Source organism: Mustela lutreola, chromosome 8, assembly GCF_030435805.1.
Source record: "Mustela lutreola isolate mMusLut2 chromosome 8, mMusLut2.pri, whole genome shotgun sequence".
NCBI classification, from domain to species: domain Eukaryota; kingdom Metazoa; phylum Chordata; class Mammalia; order Carnivora; family Mustelidae; genus Mustela; species Mustela lutreola.
The window spans coordinates 68,171,872-68,187,277 of NC_081297.1; the positions used below are offsets into that span (position 1 = coordinate 68,171,872).

General features: G+C 42.2%; 1 protein-coding gene across 2 annotated transcripts; it reads left to right on the forward strand.

Moving 5' to 3' along the window:
* The first annotated feature begins 2,438 nt into the window (after positions 1-2,438).
* Positions 2,439-15,009, forward strand: SLC38A2 (solute carrier family 38 member 2). 2 transcript variants are annotated; one of them, XM_059185570.1, is made up of 16 exons: positions 2,439-2,743; positions 3,910-4,108; positions 4,449-4,530; positions 4,678-4,793; positions 7,622-7,695; positions 7,788-7,880; positions 8,009-8,090; positions 9,501-9,583; positions 10,004-10,062; positions 10,154-10,321; positions 10,713-10,792; positions 10,908-11,008; positions 11,558-11,682; positions 12,064-12,208; positions 12,322-12,419; positions 13,431-15,009. In XM_059185570.1, the coding sequence occupies exons 2-16, from the start codon at positions 3,993-3,995 to the stop codon at positions 13,527-13,529; spliced, it is 1,521 nt and encodes a 506-aa protein (XP_059041553.1). In that variant the 5' UTR covers positions 2,439-2,743; positions 3,910-3,992; the 3' UTR covers positions 13,530-15,009. The 2 variants fall into 2 exon arrangements, with proteins under 2 accessions (XP_059041553.1, XP_059041554.1); XM_059185571.1 differs by lacking the exons at positions 2,439-2,743; positions 4,678-4,793 and having other exon boundaries at positions 3,970-4,108.
* The last annotated feature ends 397 nt before the right edge of the window (positions 15,010-15,406 follow it).

Genomic DNA, 15,406 nt, shown 5'->3' on the forward strand with positions numbered 1-15,406 from the left:
TTCAAAATTCTTTGATCCCAACCCACAGTAAGAAATACATTTTTACATCACAACTCAGAATATATGCATATGTATAAATCAAAATTAAAGTTTTATAGAATAGTATTGAGCATAACTATATCATAGCATAGTGGTATCTTTTATTCTATTTTGTTCTCTGGCACTCAAGGAAAAAAGCTCATAGTAATCCACTGAATTCGTCTCTATCCACCACTGGGTTCCATTCTGCAGTTTGAAAAACATTCCTCTAAAAACAGTAGTTTGGAAATGAAGCAAAATTTTAGCACTTCTAACCAACAAGCATTGAGCAGCACAGACTCCCAGAAATTGGGTAAAGGCACTGTGTCCCATGCATTTTAGCCCAGAGCTTATCAGGCCTCAGTTGGAAGCCACTTGAGTTAACAGATGTGCCTCAGATTGGCCTTTGAAAAACTGGCAAAAGAAAAACAGATGTTTCAATATCTCTGCCAATTTTTTCTTTTTCACCAGTTACTGTTTAGGTTCTAATACGGAGGTCAGAACATGATTACGGTCCTCCCTTCAACACACTGACACACACACACAAACAAACACACACACACACCCTGAATTTTACAGGTTCTCTTAAGCATGTGTTGCCCTACAAACCACCAAAAGTCCAAAGAACAAGAGATCCAGCTGTGAGGGTGCCCCTTGCCAACCAAAACCACCCACCCTGAGGGCTTCCGTAGCCCCTCTGACTGGGCAAGGGGACCCACCTGGATGAAACGGTGGTTTAAGACCTTCTGATTTTTATCAGTTGAAACCCGATATAAAGAAACTTCCAGGGAGTCCTTCCAACCCACCGCTAAGAATGCCCTCCCGACAAGAGTTGATTGGTGTTATTAAGGAGACAATGCAGAAAAAAGGTAAGTGTTTTCCGCCCGGATTGTATGTCAAATGCCAATCCTGACTTGGGGAAGTTCACTCTCTCCCTGGGGTGACCAGACTGCAAACAACCTGGGACAATTTTGAGTACAAGACAGCACAGGTTTAAAAAAGCCCAGCACCACACTGCTTAAAAAACAGTTCGCGCAAAAAAGAGGGGCCCGGCCTGAGGTTCAGTGACTAAGACTTGAGGGATGGTCAGGGGAAAATTGGGCACTAAAGCAAGAAAGAGTATTGTTGAGGTGAGACTGGTCTGACTAGCAGAACGGGTTGGGCACAGAGGAGTGCAAAGGGGAAAGCGGGTCCTCCGTTGTCAATCATGAACGCTGGTGCAGGCCCAGGACACCCGCAGCCTCACGTGCCACGGAAACAGACAGCTGTACAGATTTCCTCAGGAAAACATTGAAAGCAAAAATTGTGATCACACCCAGCCCTTTCCTCTATGCCCTGCCCAATCTCTCCCACGTCCCCAAAAGGAAGAGAGCAGGAGGTCAAACTCGTTTGTTTATTCATTCATTCAACAAGCATTTCTCCTAAGGGGCCTTTGTTTCCAGCGAAGGGACGGACTCGTGCCTTTCCGCAGCACGGAGGATTCCGCAGCGAAGGGGCCCCCTAGTTGCCTGGCTCAGCAAGACCATATCACCACTGGAAGGGAAGGACCGGCTCGGGAGAAAGCCTCCCAGACCAGCATTCCAGGGGAGCCTGCGCCTTTGTAAATACAGGGGAAGGAAGGCGAGGAGGGCGAGAAAGCTCTCAGATTGGGTCGGGGGTGGTGGAATGAGCGAGATGCGTCTGCAAAAGGAAAACTGGGGACTCCTGCGCCTCCTCAAAAGAGCCGGTCCCCCAACCGGAGGCCTAACCGGGATCCCCTTGCAAGGGGTCTGGCTTCCTGGTCGAGATGCAACATTTCCCCCAGTAGGGTTTTCCACGCTCGTACAGAAAGGATAGACCCAAATACAGCTGCCAACGGACCCAATCAGGCTAATTTCTTAGAGTGAAAGCAGGTCTAGATGGAGAAGAAAAAACGAGAACGGAACCGACCATGGAGACCACGTTGCCGCACTAGTCCACGTTTGCGAGAGAAAAACCCCAAGTAAATCACAAAAATAACAGGCAGGAAAGGGTTGGGTAGGCGGGATGTGTCCCCAAAAAGCCTTGAGGAGACAGCAAAGACTGCTGGTAACTCGGACAGAAGGGATTGAGGAGAAGGCTCCGTAAAGACAACCGCATGTGTTGGGCCCCTACCGAGGTTGAAATGAACTGGCCAAGGGAAGCACGGGGGTCTTTCGGGACTGACCGAGGCAGGAGAGAGCGGGGTTTGGCTCTTCCGAAGGGTGGGGGCGCCAGCGGGCGGGGCCGGCCGCCCGAGTGGGCCGCGAGGGGGAGGGAAAAGGGGGGGAGGGGGACAGGGGGCGGAGTCTGCGGGCCCGGGCGGGCCGGGGGCGGAGCCCAGGTAGTGTTGATACACAAAGAGAAGGCACCCGGGCGGCCGCGGCCCCGCCCCCTGACGCGTTCTCCTGGGCGGCCGCTATAACCCGCTGCCGGGCAGGCAGCACCAGAGCAGAGCGACGCCGCCGTCCCGGAGAGCTTTCTCGACAGCACCGCTCGCAGCCGGACCACGCGTTCCCGCAGCCTCGCGCCTTTCCCTCGAGACGGCGGACGCCGGACGATTGGGGCGGCAGCGACTTGCCATTTCCTTTTTTTATTAAAATTATTTTTCCTGCCTATTGCTGGATTTTTGTTTTTATTTTTGTTTTACGATTTTTGTTTAGCGGAGAAAAAACCACCGAAGGCGTTTGCGTGACGTTTCCGGGATACAGGAGCGGAGACCACCGAGGTAACGCGGGCGGGAGCGTCTGTGCGGAGGGCGCGGGGCCCGGGCGGGATTGGGGGAGGGGCTCTCGGGAGGGGCCGCGGCGGGAAGGTAGCTGCGGGGTCTGTTTCCTCCGGCGCTGGCGTGTCGGGTCGGCGGGACCCGCCTTCGGTCCCGGCCGGTACGAGGGTCGCCGCCCTTCTCGGGCGGGGGAGGGGCGCGGCGCGGGGGCCGCATGCCCTCCGGGAGCTGAGCTGCATCCTCCCGTTAGGGGGAGGGGAACCACCCCGGCCCGCGGCTCCGCTGCGGCAAGTCTTGTGACTGATTTGCATTAATAAAAAAATGAGATCGAGGGGGATCTGGTATATGGGGGCAGCGGAGGAAGGTTCGGGCTTCTCGTATACACAGGCCACGATTGGGGAAGACGGCCCCGGAAGATTTGATAATCGGAGATCGATATTGCATCAGTTTCTTTTCCGGGCATAGGAGGGGCCGGCCGGACGAAAGCGCTCGCGAGCCAAATGCCTGTAGACGAGTGTGCTCGAGGGCACGGGCGTGCGCGTGTAAACAAACCCCCGGCGCCTCTTGTCGCCGGGGAACGGGCTTTCTCCTGTTCTCGGGAGAGGAACCGTGTCAGCTCTTTCTGCCCCGTTTGAGTTCGCTCTCTGCTGCAGAGGCATTTCCCCATCTTGGGACTCCGGGCATGAAAAGATGGATTACGCGCATTGTTGTTGCAAATGCTAGAAACTGGGAGCCGTGCCCCTGGGCTGCACGCACACCTAACCAATGTCTGGGTGGGATGTGTGCCCTGCATGCCTGTGCACGACCAGAGAGGCTGGAGGAAAGCCGAAACAGAGCCCCCGTGCACCCCTCCCCTCCGATTTGGGATAATTGAGAGCGTGCAGTACTAAAGTCCTCTGGAGAGGGGCTTTGGGGTCCGGAGGGCGCGGGCCGTTGCGGGCGCATCGCCGCGGTGGGACCATCTTTGTTCTCCGCGGCTCCGCTGTCTGTACTTTTCCGCCCCTCGGCGCGCCCCCGCCCCTCGCGCTCGGCTGGTACTTTTCCACTCGCCTGGCCGGGGATGAATCAGCCGCGCTGCGCCTCCCGGCGGCGTCACGTGACCACGGCGGGCTGGCGGGCGGGCGGGCGAGCGCTGCAGTCCTGACGCGCCGCCTCTACCTTCTTCGCAGGCAGCCGCGCGGGCCGGTGCACCGCCAAGGACAAAAGGAGCCCAGTGTTCACCGCTGCACCCTCTCTTCCTCCCGGTGCCAGCATGAAGAAAACCGAAATGGGAAGGTTCAATATTTCCCCGGATGAGGACAGCAGCAGCTACAGTTCCAACAGCGATTTCAACTACTCCTACCCCACCAAGCAAGCTGCTCTGAAAAGGTGGGAGAAGTTGTGTGTGTTTTGGGGTTGTTGTGGGGTTTTTTGTTTGTTTTGTTTTGTTTTGTTTTTTGATCGGCTTGCGGGGCTTAAGGGTTCTTGACCTGGAATTCGGCTTCGGTTGCTGTAACTTACCGTAGCATCTGGAGCGAGTATAGTCTCTGTAACGAGCATCGATTGTCGCATTGACAGTATCTCTGGTGAAAGTGGACTCCTACTTAACGCTTACGCATTTCAGGGAAGGTGCGGGAAGGTGCGTGACAACTAAAGGGCTGTTTGTGTTAAAGCATTCCGTTGTCTGTTTCGAAAAGACTGAGAATTCCTTTTTCCCCCCTTCTCACAGCCATTATGCAGATGTAGATCCTGAAAACCAGAACTTTTTACTTGAATCAAATCTGGGGAAGAAGAAGTATGAAACAGACTTTGTAAGTTGAACATAATAATTTGTGTGTCTTTGGCTTTATGGAGTGAAAGAATAGTTGTACTTTTAGATTTCAATCTAACTTGCCCAAAGCTGGTTTTCTCCATTTAATTATTGTTATATGTTTGGTTATCGTTTTCCCTCTATGTAGCATCCAGGTACTACTTCCTTTGGAATGTCAGTATTTAATCTGAGCAATGCGATTGTGGGCAGTGGAATCCTTGGGCTTTCTTATGCCATGGCTAATACTGGAATTGCTCTTTTTATGTAAGTATGTGTAAGTAGTGAGTCTGCCATGCAGGGCAGTTAATATGATAAAACATAAAACTCTCGGCTCCAGAGACAGAATTTACAGTTGAAATACTTAACTTTAAAATCATTTGTGTGAAATTTAAGATGAGAAACCCAAAAGCCTCCTTGTTGTAATATGTAAACTGCATGATCTCCAGAAAGCCAGTTAGGAAGAAATAGGACAACACTGGAAACTAGTAATTAAATCAAAAGTCATTAAGTCAGTGGGAATAGTTTAAGTGGTAACAGGGTTTGTATATCTAAAAAGAACCATTGATAAATCCATAGTTGTTAGAAATTTTGTTCTGGCAGAAGGTTTAGCAAAAAAATACTAATAAGCATGGTACTTCCAACTCAGTTTATAAGTTGACATAGTCTTCCCAAGAACCTTTTCATAAGGCAAACAGACTTTTTAGAATATATAGGGTGTGGTGTTATTTGCTTAACCTGGAACATGCTTGTTCTAAGAAAAGTGAGTCATAATTTTCTGGACACTAAAAAGAAACCCATATGTTGGGTTTTTTTGGTTTTTTTTTATTTTGGTTCTGTTTTATTCTAATATTTATTTCTTCCAGGTCTGTGTGATTGCCACATGCCATAGCAAAAAAATAAATATTTTAATAAGTACTTGCTTTTAAATGTTCTTTTCCCTAGTTGCCCCGTTAAAATGATTTATTCCTGTGCTCTCTAGCATAAATGCCTAGAATAGGATTTTGGAGCAGTAGAACACTTTCGTGCAGTGGTTCTTAACTGGTGTGGGGTCATTGATTCTCAGATAATTTAATAAGAAAAGTAGGAACCCTGTTTTCCAGGGAGAAGAAGGTACACAACAAAAACACATGCAGATTTGAACGTACATCTTCCATGATATTTGTATCATAGCTGTTAACTTTAAGTACCCTTGGGCTCCTGGTAAGGCAATTTCTGTGGAAGATAGTGTGATTTATTGTGCTGATGAAGAAACCACATCTTACAGGGAGCAGGGAATTGTCCCCTCGTGACACATGGGTGCCATCTACTCAAGTTATTTTCTCCAACAGAATAGAATGCTCATGAAAAGAAAAGACCTTTGCAAAGTTCTACTTTGTGGTGAAATCCTGTACCGAAGTTAAGCCTGGCATTTGAGCATTGGAAGCTAGCAGCTTGCTTCATTAGCATGAAGCTTTTTGAGACCTCCTACTAAGGTGAAGGAATTTACATAGGAAGGACCAGAGAGTGTTGAAGTTTTTATTGGGGAACTTGAATGGCCTCATTGTTAAATACTCCAAAATCCTTCCTGACTCTTAACTGTAAAAACTGGGCGATCTTTAATGCTGCTAGTGTAGTTATAGTTAACATGAGAGAAAATGGCACCTGTTTCATAAGTGAAAACAAAATTCTGATGTTACCCTTGTGCCTTTGAAATTATACTTTAATAAGGTCTATGTGTTTGATTAACCCTTTTAATAAATGGTTAAACAAGTGAGTTTTTAATCCCATCAGTATTTTATAACGTGCATTTAGAGGATGTCGAGGTAAATGGGCCAGAAGCCATGTGGCTATCACAGTGTGGTTAAACAACTCTAGCTAACCTTATTAGGCAGACTCAGCCTTAAGCTTGAAAGTGACCTCAAAGGTTATAAAGTCCATTCATCCCTCATTGTAATTTCAGTGTAAGAAAGGAAGACTGAATTTGTCTGCATACTTCAAACATTGTTTTTGGTAAGGCCAATGGTGTCATTTTTCCACCTCTCACTAGGCCCCGTAAAGCTTTTGACATTGGAATGGCAGTTCAATGCCACCACCTGTGTTATAACTAACAGACCTCAATTTCTTTGCCAGATCTTATATGGTACCGGATTTGGTTTTCCTTTACAGAATTCAGGAAAAGTAATGGTCTTGTTTGCAGAGTTTTCAATGGGTTTTCCTGAGGTTTTTTTTTGTTGTTGTTGTTTTTAATAGAAAAAAAATCCACATTTTCCTTAGCTTTCCCAGGAGGGGAGGAAAGTAAATCTGCAATGAGAGAGAACTTGTATCTTTAAAGGAAAACTAAGTGACACTGGGGAACCTCTAGTTTCCCCTAGTCTTTTTGTTGTTGTTGTTCCACCCAGTGGAGCCAAGAGCAACCCCAGTCAGACTGATAGGCTACTTGTTCTAGCACAGGCATTGTTTAACTTCATCATAATACTGGGCCTGTATTCCACACCATGGCGTGCAATACAGTACATCATCCCAGTGCTTACTTCTTTAACTTTTGCCTAATTGTTCTAAAGCTGTGCCCGATGCTTCCAATGTTGGTATCTCACTCCCTTCCTAGTCCCATTCCTCTTCTTATTTACATAGTCCAAGTGGTCTCAGGGTCTTTCCTGAACCTGTCTCAGTTGGATTTCACAAGTGCCTCATGTGCTACATTTTTACTGACAGGCATCATTTTACAGATAAAAGGAACCTTAAAATGCAGAGAAGTGGCAAGAATACAGTTAAATATTTTGGTGCCAGAACCAGATTCTAGGTCTCATAACTCCACCACCTTAAAGTTCAGCTTTCCTGGGTTTCCCGACATGCTTGGTGCAGCGGGTAAACCCTTGCTCTTAAAACCAGTACCTTGGAGCTAACACCTGAGACACGATGCAGGTTTTTAATACCAGGTTAAGGGAAGATGTTGACGCTAGCCAGGATGGTGAGCACCAGTTCTTAGGGGCTTTCTATCTATCTATCTAGCACAGAAATATTAGGACATAATGTTTTGATAACAAGCACAAGAATTGCCTTTACATTATAGCTGTGCTTATGTATAACCCTGTGCCTTTTCCTTCTCTCATCAGAATCCTCCTGACATTTGTGTCAATATTTTCCCTGTATTCTGTTCATCTCCTTCTGAAGACTGCCAATGAAGGAGGTATGGTAGCACTCTTGATACTTCTAAAACAGTTATGCCTGTCAGGATTTTCTTCGTTCGTTCCTTCATGCTTCTGTGTTCTTCTATTTTAGGGTCTTTATTATACGAACAGTTGGGACATAAAGCATTTGGATTAGTTGGAAAGCTTGCAGCCTCTGGATCAATTACAATGCAGAACATTGGAGGTGAGAATTTTTTAAAAGGTCATTTGGGTAGACTTTTTACTCTTTGTGTAGCAGAGTGGTGACACGTTACTTTTGGTGTCACATGCCACATTTTGCACTTGTAATGGTATAATTTTGTTTTCCTCCAGCTATGTCAAGCTACCTCTTCATAGTGAAATATGAGTTACCTTTGGTGATCCAGGCATTAATGAACATTGAAGATACAACTGGGTAGGTGCTAAGTAAGGTTACTCATAAGAAAAATTATAGTCTAACATGATTAGATACATTTTATCAAAGTTGAATACAAAATACTTAGCAATTATTTTTTGTAAATGTTCCTCTTAAAATTGACCAAGAAGTCCCTCATAGACTGATTTGAAGTCGTAAGAATGAAAGACCAAAGACTGAAGCTCATGCTGTAATTCTGGATAATAATTTCTCTAACCTGTGTGTGAAAGCAGGTTTTCTTAACTTTCTTTTGGTATTTGTTCTCTAAGAAATTGTAGCAGAGAAACACAAAATCTAACCTAAGTCAGGTTGAAGCTTTGAATTACATTACAAATCAGTCCTGTCTGATTTTTCATAAATTTGAAATTCTTAAAACTTAATCTGTTCAAATGCATAAGACCAGAAAATGTATGGCCACGTTGTAGAAACCTTATCCTTGTAGCACAGTTATTCCTCCCAGTGGACTAACAGGTTTTTATCTAGAGTAAACATGGGGAAGGGCTATTTACTTCCCCACTTACTTACAGCTCCTTATCTCAAAATAGAGAAGTGTGGTTATCTCTTTGGCTTTAGAAATTTAATAAGCTGATCTTTAAACATTAGTTTTCTGTGGGGTCTTTGTTGCTGAAGTAAGTAAGTATAGTGGAATTCACAGGACAATTAGAATTTGAAAATAGTGATTTAAGAGAGGGTATGGTTGATTACCTAGGAAGGAAAAGACATTGTTAAAACTCTTATAGGAGACATGGGTAATATTTTCTCTAAGTTCAGAAGAGACCTTTTGACTGTTTTTGGAGTCAAGGTGGGTCAAGGTGTCACAACATAACTCTTGACTATCTGGAATAAATCCTGGTTTGGGGGGATTGGGTTTTGTTGTTTGTCTTTGCCTATGTGTTCTACCTAAGTATGAGAAGATTTCCTTGTTGAAGTGTTTAATAATTCCACTTGCTAATAAGCGTCTAAAAGAAACTTGTTTTAAATTTCCTTGTTTCTCGCATTAAAAATTGTAAGCCAAAGCTATAACCGAGTTGGTATACAATTCTTCTAAAAATGCTGAAAGATAAGATTACTGACTTAACAATGCTGCTTTGTTCCCTACATTAGTATCAAGCCTTTAAGAAGCATTTTATGTTATGAATCAGCTGGCAGCCTTCCCAGAGCAAACAGTGGGACAAAAGTTATACTGTTCATACCCCATTTCTAACCTGAGTGAATATTGAGCTAGCACACAGCTAGAAGTTTATGCCTCTATAGGCTTTTTGTGAATAAGCAGTGCTTTTTCCAGACCTGCCGTTTTTTGTGTTTATTTTTATAGTGTCTCTATGAAATGAGTCCAGTAAGAAGAGGTGTATAGTATCTTGGGAATTTTCATGATTGGTTTTGACCTTGTGTTTCTTTTCTTTAATTCAGATTGTGGTATCTGAACGGTGACTATTTGGTTTTGCTGGTGTCACTGGTGCTCATTCTTCCTTTGTCCCTGCTGAGAAATTTAGGTGAGTAAACCCATCTCTAAAGAGAACTGAAATGAGCCTATCACTAGCTAGTTGGCTATCTCTTAATAGAAACTGAAAGCTAAAAAGCTCCCCAAAACAGGACTTTGGGAGCTGCCACGTACACATGTGTAGGCCTTTTCAAAATCCTAACAGTGGCTACCAGGATGGGCTGGGATATTTTGACACTTGATAATATTTGTGCTTTATAAATAGTAATAACACAAAATGAAAGTTTCTATTATTTTAGTTATTAGCAAGCTTTGTTAAGTAATTCTATACCTTAGTACCTAAGAATTAGAAATTTAATATTGTATTCATTACTAAAGACTTTCAGACAGAATTGAGTTACTGCCTAAAAGTTGAGAAAATCTTTTTGCCTGAAATGTGTTATATTGAAGCAATAATTTCTGCGTCCTACAGGATATTTGGGATATACCAGTGGCCTTTCCTTATTGTGTATGATGTTCTTCCTGATTGTGGTAGGTATATCTCTTCTTTAAAGCTAGAGATTGGTTTATGAGCCCAGTCAGGTTATTCAGTTTAACAAATGCAAAAATAATCCGTTTTCAGGTGATTTGCAAGAAATTTCAGATTCCTTGCCCTGTGGAAGTTGGCTTGATAATTAATGAGACCCTAAACAGCACCTTAACCCAGCCGACGGCTTTTACACCTGAGATGGTATTTAATATGACGGACGATGATTCTTGCAGACCACGTTATTTTATCTTCAACTCACAGGTGACTAAATGTAGTTTTTCTTAAGATTTTAGGGAAGAAGAGAGGGATACTAGCCCCTGGAAATTTAAAAATAACTCCCAAGGCAAAAGGAGGAGGGGGTAGTATAGCTACTCTTTAGAAAACATGAGTAGCTGGTTACTGAATTATTGAAGACTGAGAAGAAAATGTTAGATTATATCTTAAAATGGATGGAGAACTGAAATGAAATGATGTTAATAATTGACACCTTCTGAGGTTAGGATATTGATCACACTTAGTGAGAGATTAGAAGAAGGAAAACTTTAAGGGTTTGATGCTAAAATTCATTACTCTAAAAACACAAACTGCAGACCTGTGATGACCCAAATGTGTTACATGAGGATTTTAAGTAAATGTTTCACGTTTTTTACAGACTGTCTATGCGGTTCCAATTTTGACCTTTTCATTTGTCTGTCATCCTGCTATCCTTCCCATTTACGAAGAACTCAAAGGGTGAGTGCTCTTCCTCTTTTTATGTAAATTCATTGGGAAAGTTAGAAGAACATTTGATTACTGCTTATAACTATTGCTCAAGTATATATCTGTATTTTTCTTTGAATTTACATAGCCGCAGCCGTAGAAGAATGATGAATGTGTCCAAGATTTCATTTTTCGCCATGTTTCTCATGTACCTGCTTGCTGCCCTCTTTGGATACCTGACATTTTATGGTAAATAATGTTTAGCTTTCAGAAACACTTCATGAAGTAAAATTGATACTTGCACATGTATAATCTATCACTTAAACTCCATGTTTCGGTGTATTTCCTACTTGGAATGAGAAACTGAATTTAGAGCTGAGAATTTCCTATAGTCTTTAATCAGTAATTTCTAAAGCCCAGGGTCATATCTTAGCCATTTGGTGGCATTCATACGGTACGCTTCCATCTGGGTTTATGCTATCTCCTTTTCCAGTCATCTTCACATTCTACAACACAAACTGTAAGCCAGACCATGGGATTTAGCTATGTAGCTCCTGTTGTTTTTGATGAGGGTCATGTGGCTAAATCTCTACTTGGTATTTAGGAAAATTTTCCTTCAATGTTATTTTAATTGCATTAATCCTAATTCCAAATTAATCTTCTTAGCCTCATAGTTTATACCCGTTTTGTGAGTAGCTAATAACTTTGTTGCGTATTTGCTGTAAGTTAGATTTCCCACCTAATCCTCTAGAGGAAACCGCTCACTTGAAGCTTTTTTTCCTTTGTCTTTCCCCATAGAACATGTTGAATCAGAGTTGCTTCATACCTACTCTACAGTCATGGGAACTGATATTCTTCTTCTCATTGTTCGTTTGGCTGTGCTAGTGGCTGTCACCCTGACGGTACCAGTAGTCATCTTCCCAGTAAGTGGTCACCTGCCCTCCTTCCGCTCACCAGGAATGAGGTTTTAAACATGTGAAGACTTGTGAGCTTTTCTTCTTCTGTAAGAAGGGAAACGCTTTTAGAGCAATACCAAGTTGATGGTGGTTTTGAAGGGATTATTTAAAATACTTTGTAGGTTTTTAAAACATTCTGAGTATATTTTCCGTAATTGAAGACCTAAAGTGATCTTTTAATGTTCAGATGTTAAGGAAACAGCAGTAGAAGAAGGGGCACAATTTAAGTATTTAGAAAGTTGGGGTTTTTAAGTTTTTTTTAAAGATACAGCCCCTGTTATTTGGGGATTTTTTCCCCCATTAATTTAAAGCTGGAATTTTTATCTCTCTCTTTGTTTGCTTTTGCAGATCCGGAGTTCTGTAACTCACCTGCTGTGTGCAGCAAAAGATTTCAGTTGGTGGCGTCATAGTATCATAACCGTGTCTATCCTGGCATTTACCAATTTGCTTGTCATCTTTGTCCCAACAATTAGAGATATCTTTGGTTTCATCGGTAAGTTTTAGAAAGTGTCAGAGTCCTTTATCACATCAGCGATTTTAAAGTTTAAAAAAGGAATGACCAGTGATTCACTGAATTCTCAAGAAGTGGTCTGTGTTCTTTTTCAGGGGCATCTGCAGCTGCTATGTTGATCTTTATTCTGCCATCTGCCTTTTATATCAAGTTAGTGAAGAAAGAACCTATGAAATCTGTACAAAAGATTGGGGTGAGTGAGCTGTTCAGACTTACAGAAACAGTCGTGATCTTCTAAAACTAGAATTACCTGATTTTAGTCCCTTAGTTCTACTTCTTAGTTTCTAGTGTATATTTCTTTAATGGTGATCTTCACAGATGGAAGATTGGGGCAGGAAAGGTGGAAGACAGTTCGCCTTCGAATATAGGCCTAAGTTAATTACAAGAAAGCAGTTGAGATATTTCAGAGGTAGGAGCACAGATAAAGAGTGTATGTGCAGTGTGGAGGTGCTCAGTCAGCGTCCCGCATTAGTGGAGCTGGTATTTGTCTCGCTGCCCACTTCGACACTTACATGGGCCTTCAAACTGTCTTCAAAGCAAGGAGCCAGGGGGAGGAGGGCTATACCTATACTTTAAAATAATAAAATGAACTTTAAAGTGTAATACAGCTGATTTTACAAAGAACATGATAATGTTAACTACAGAAGGTCCTGGGGGGGAGGTTATTTAGCAAAAAGACTGCCTTTCGGTCCTCACCCTGCTACAGTTCTAGTCTGATTAAAACACTAGAATTGTTTATAATTCTATATAATTCAGCTGTATTCTTGTTTTATTCAGAATACATAGTGGCAGTAACTGAAGGGGGTAGAAAAGCTCTGGCTTTGACCAGGCTGTATTTTAGGATGACTTCGGTTTGATATTGTGACTTAAAATTTTTGAAGTTTTAAGAAATGTGAGAAGCAAACAAAAAACTAGTCCCGTTCTGCTTACGACGTGAAGTAGTTCATTCCGTAAAGAAAAGTATTTACATTTCTGTCTGAAACAAAGGAATGAGAAAGCAAATTTGGGGAAGATTTCAAAAACCGAGTTATTTTGTACTGTAGGTAAGCTCTTGATAACTTAAGACAGTTATCTGAGCAAGGTAAAAGTGTAGCCCTGTAAATACATCATTTCAGTGATTTCAAGCCCATTTTTAAAAGTAGGAAGGAATGTTCACGGGTATGTCTTCTGCTGGCTGATGAGTTTCTCTCTATGCTTGTTGCAGGCTGTGTTCTTCCTGTTAAGTGGCATAGTCGTGATGACCGGAAGCATGGCCTTGATTGTTCTGGATTGGGTACACGATGCCCACGGAGGTGGCCATTAACTGGTGCCGCTGAAACCCCGCTAGTCCACTTGATGCCAGTGTTGAGTCAACTCTCAACTTACTATGAAATTTCACCTAATGTTTTCAGTTTCACTTCCTTTTGAAGTGCAGATTCCTCGCTGGTTCTTCTGAGTGCAGAATAAGTGAACTTTTTTTTTTTCTTTTTAAAGAAACTATTCTGTATGATAGAAATGGATATGAACAACCAAACCACGAGTCTCGGGTTAATGGAAGTGACAATTTTATTCCATTCCAGAGAATGGACGAACTCTTTAACTTTATCAAGCCACATGGTTGGCTGTGTCATTGTTTAACTTGGATATTTTATGATTTTACTTGAATGTGCCTAATGGAACCATTCGATGTGAGAAACAATTCTTATTAATTTACAGCAAAGTATTGAAATAACCATTGAGAAAAACACTATTATTTTTTTGTACCAAAAATATTTTAAGACCTCAGAAGCACTATTTTACTTTTAAAAAAAGTTGCTTTCTTTTTAAACTTTATCCAAAAACAATTGTCAACAAATTCCATAAGAAAAAACCATTGGTGTTTAAAAACAAATATTAGTATGGTGAAATGATTTGCCTTTTTGTAGGCATAATAAGCCAAATACTTTTTTTAACCCAAAAAAATTTTTAGAGAAAATGATGTAGACAAATTGTACCATGAATAGGAGCATAGTTTTTTCCATTCAGACTTCACCGTTAAAGAATAAATAACTGATGGATTATATTGCTATACCAAATCAGATGAACTCGTTCATCACTTTTCTTCTCTGGCCCCAATTAATTTATTTCATTCAGACTGAAATACACTTATGGCTTCAATCTATTAGAATGGAAGATACAAAGCAATGGGAAGTAAAATAACTAATTTTGAGGTACCAAATAGTGCAATTGGGTAAAACAGGGTTTATTCAGTTGCATCTGTCTCCAGAGCTGTATTGACAGCTCTGGGGGGGTTTTTTGTTTTTGTTTTTGTTTTGGGCCAGCCCTTTTTTTGACATTGCTTCCAGCAGTGGGAAATGGGCATTTGATGGCTATAGGCCAAAACTATTCTATCCAGAGAGTACAACTTTTTGCAATGTTCATCTACTGCTGGAAGTGGGAATTACTTGATAATGTATGGCTTAGTTGTGTTCTTGTTTTGTCTACAGTAGAGGTCTAATTCACAGGTTACACCGGTATTTGGTATAAGTTCTCTTCAGACAGGCCACTGGGTTTTCTCATGCAGTAAGTTTTAAAACTCCTTTGCACTGGATTGTCATCTCATTCTTGTACAACACAGAATTATTTGTTTACATCCAACAGATGGTTAGCTAGGGAAAACAGTGCATCCTGAGTGTAAGTAGTTGGTCCAACTGCATGTTCATCCTTCCATTTCAGTGCCAGTTAGAAGTGAAAAAATCACGTGGCTTTAAGAGCACATTTATTGTACGTTATGGTGTATGGTGAATATATTAAATAATGTGGTACTTTGCTCATCAGGCATCATGTCTAATATCTAATACACATAATTCCATTAGTGGTTGAGGGAAGCAAATAATGGAATCATCAATTGGCCTCTGGCTCTAAGGTTTCCTCTTAAACTCTGCATTTTTAGTTTTAGGTAGGGGCCAGAAACATGGCAGACATGGTTTTTGTTACACATTCTTGTATTATATGTGACTAAATTACAGACAGGATATGTCTGTGAAGACCCTTGTGGAACTGGAAGACGTCTTGTAGTGCTACATTGGGTGAAACCAATGGTCCATTTGTGTTCCTACAAAAATAACATGATTGGGGACCATCCAGAAAGGCAGTGAGAAGATGGATTCTACGGCGCTGCTTTCATTTAATTGGGTTTTAGCACTCATTCCCTTCAGATTC

Coding starts and splice junctions, on each gene's coding strand:
- SLC38A2 (XM_059185570.1), top strand. CDS start 3,993: ATGAAGAAAACCGAAATGGGAAGGTTCAATATTTCCCCGGATGAGGAC. Junction 4,109..4,448: donor AAGCAAGCTGCTCTGAAAAG/GTGGGAGAAGTT, acceptor CCCTTCTCACAG/CCATTATGCAGATGTAGATC. Junction 12,420..13,430: donor AATCTGTACAAAAGATTGGG/GTGAGTGAGCTG, acceptor TGCTTGTTGCAG/GCTGTGTTCTTCCTGTTAAG.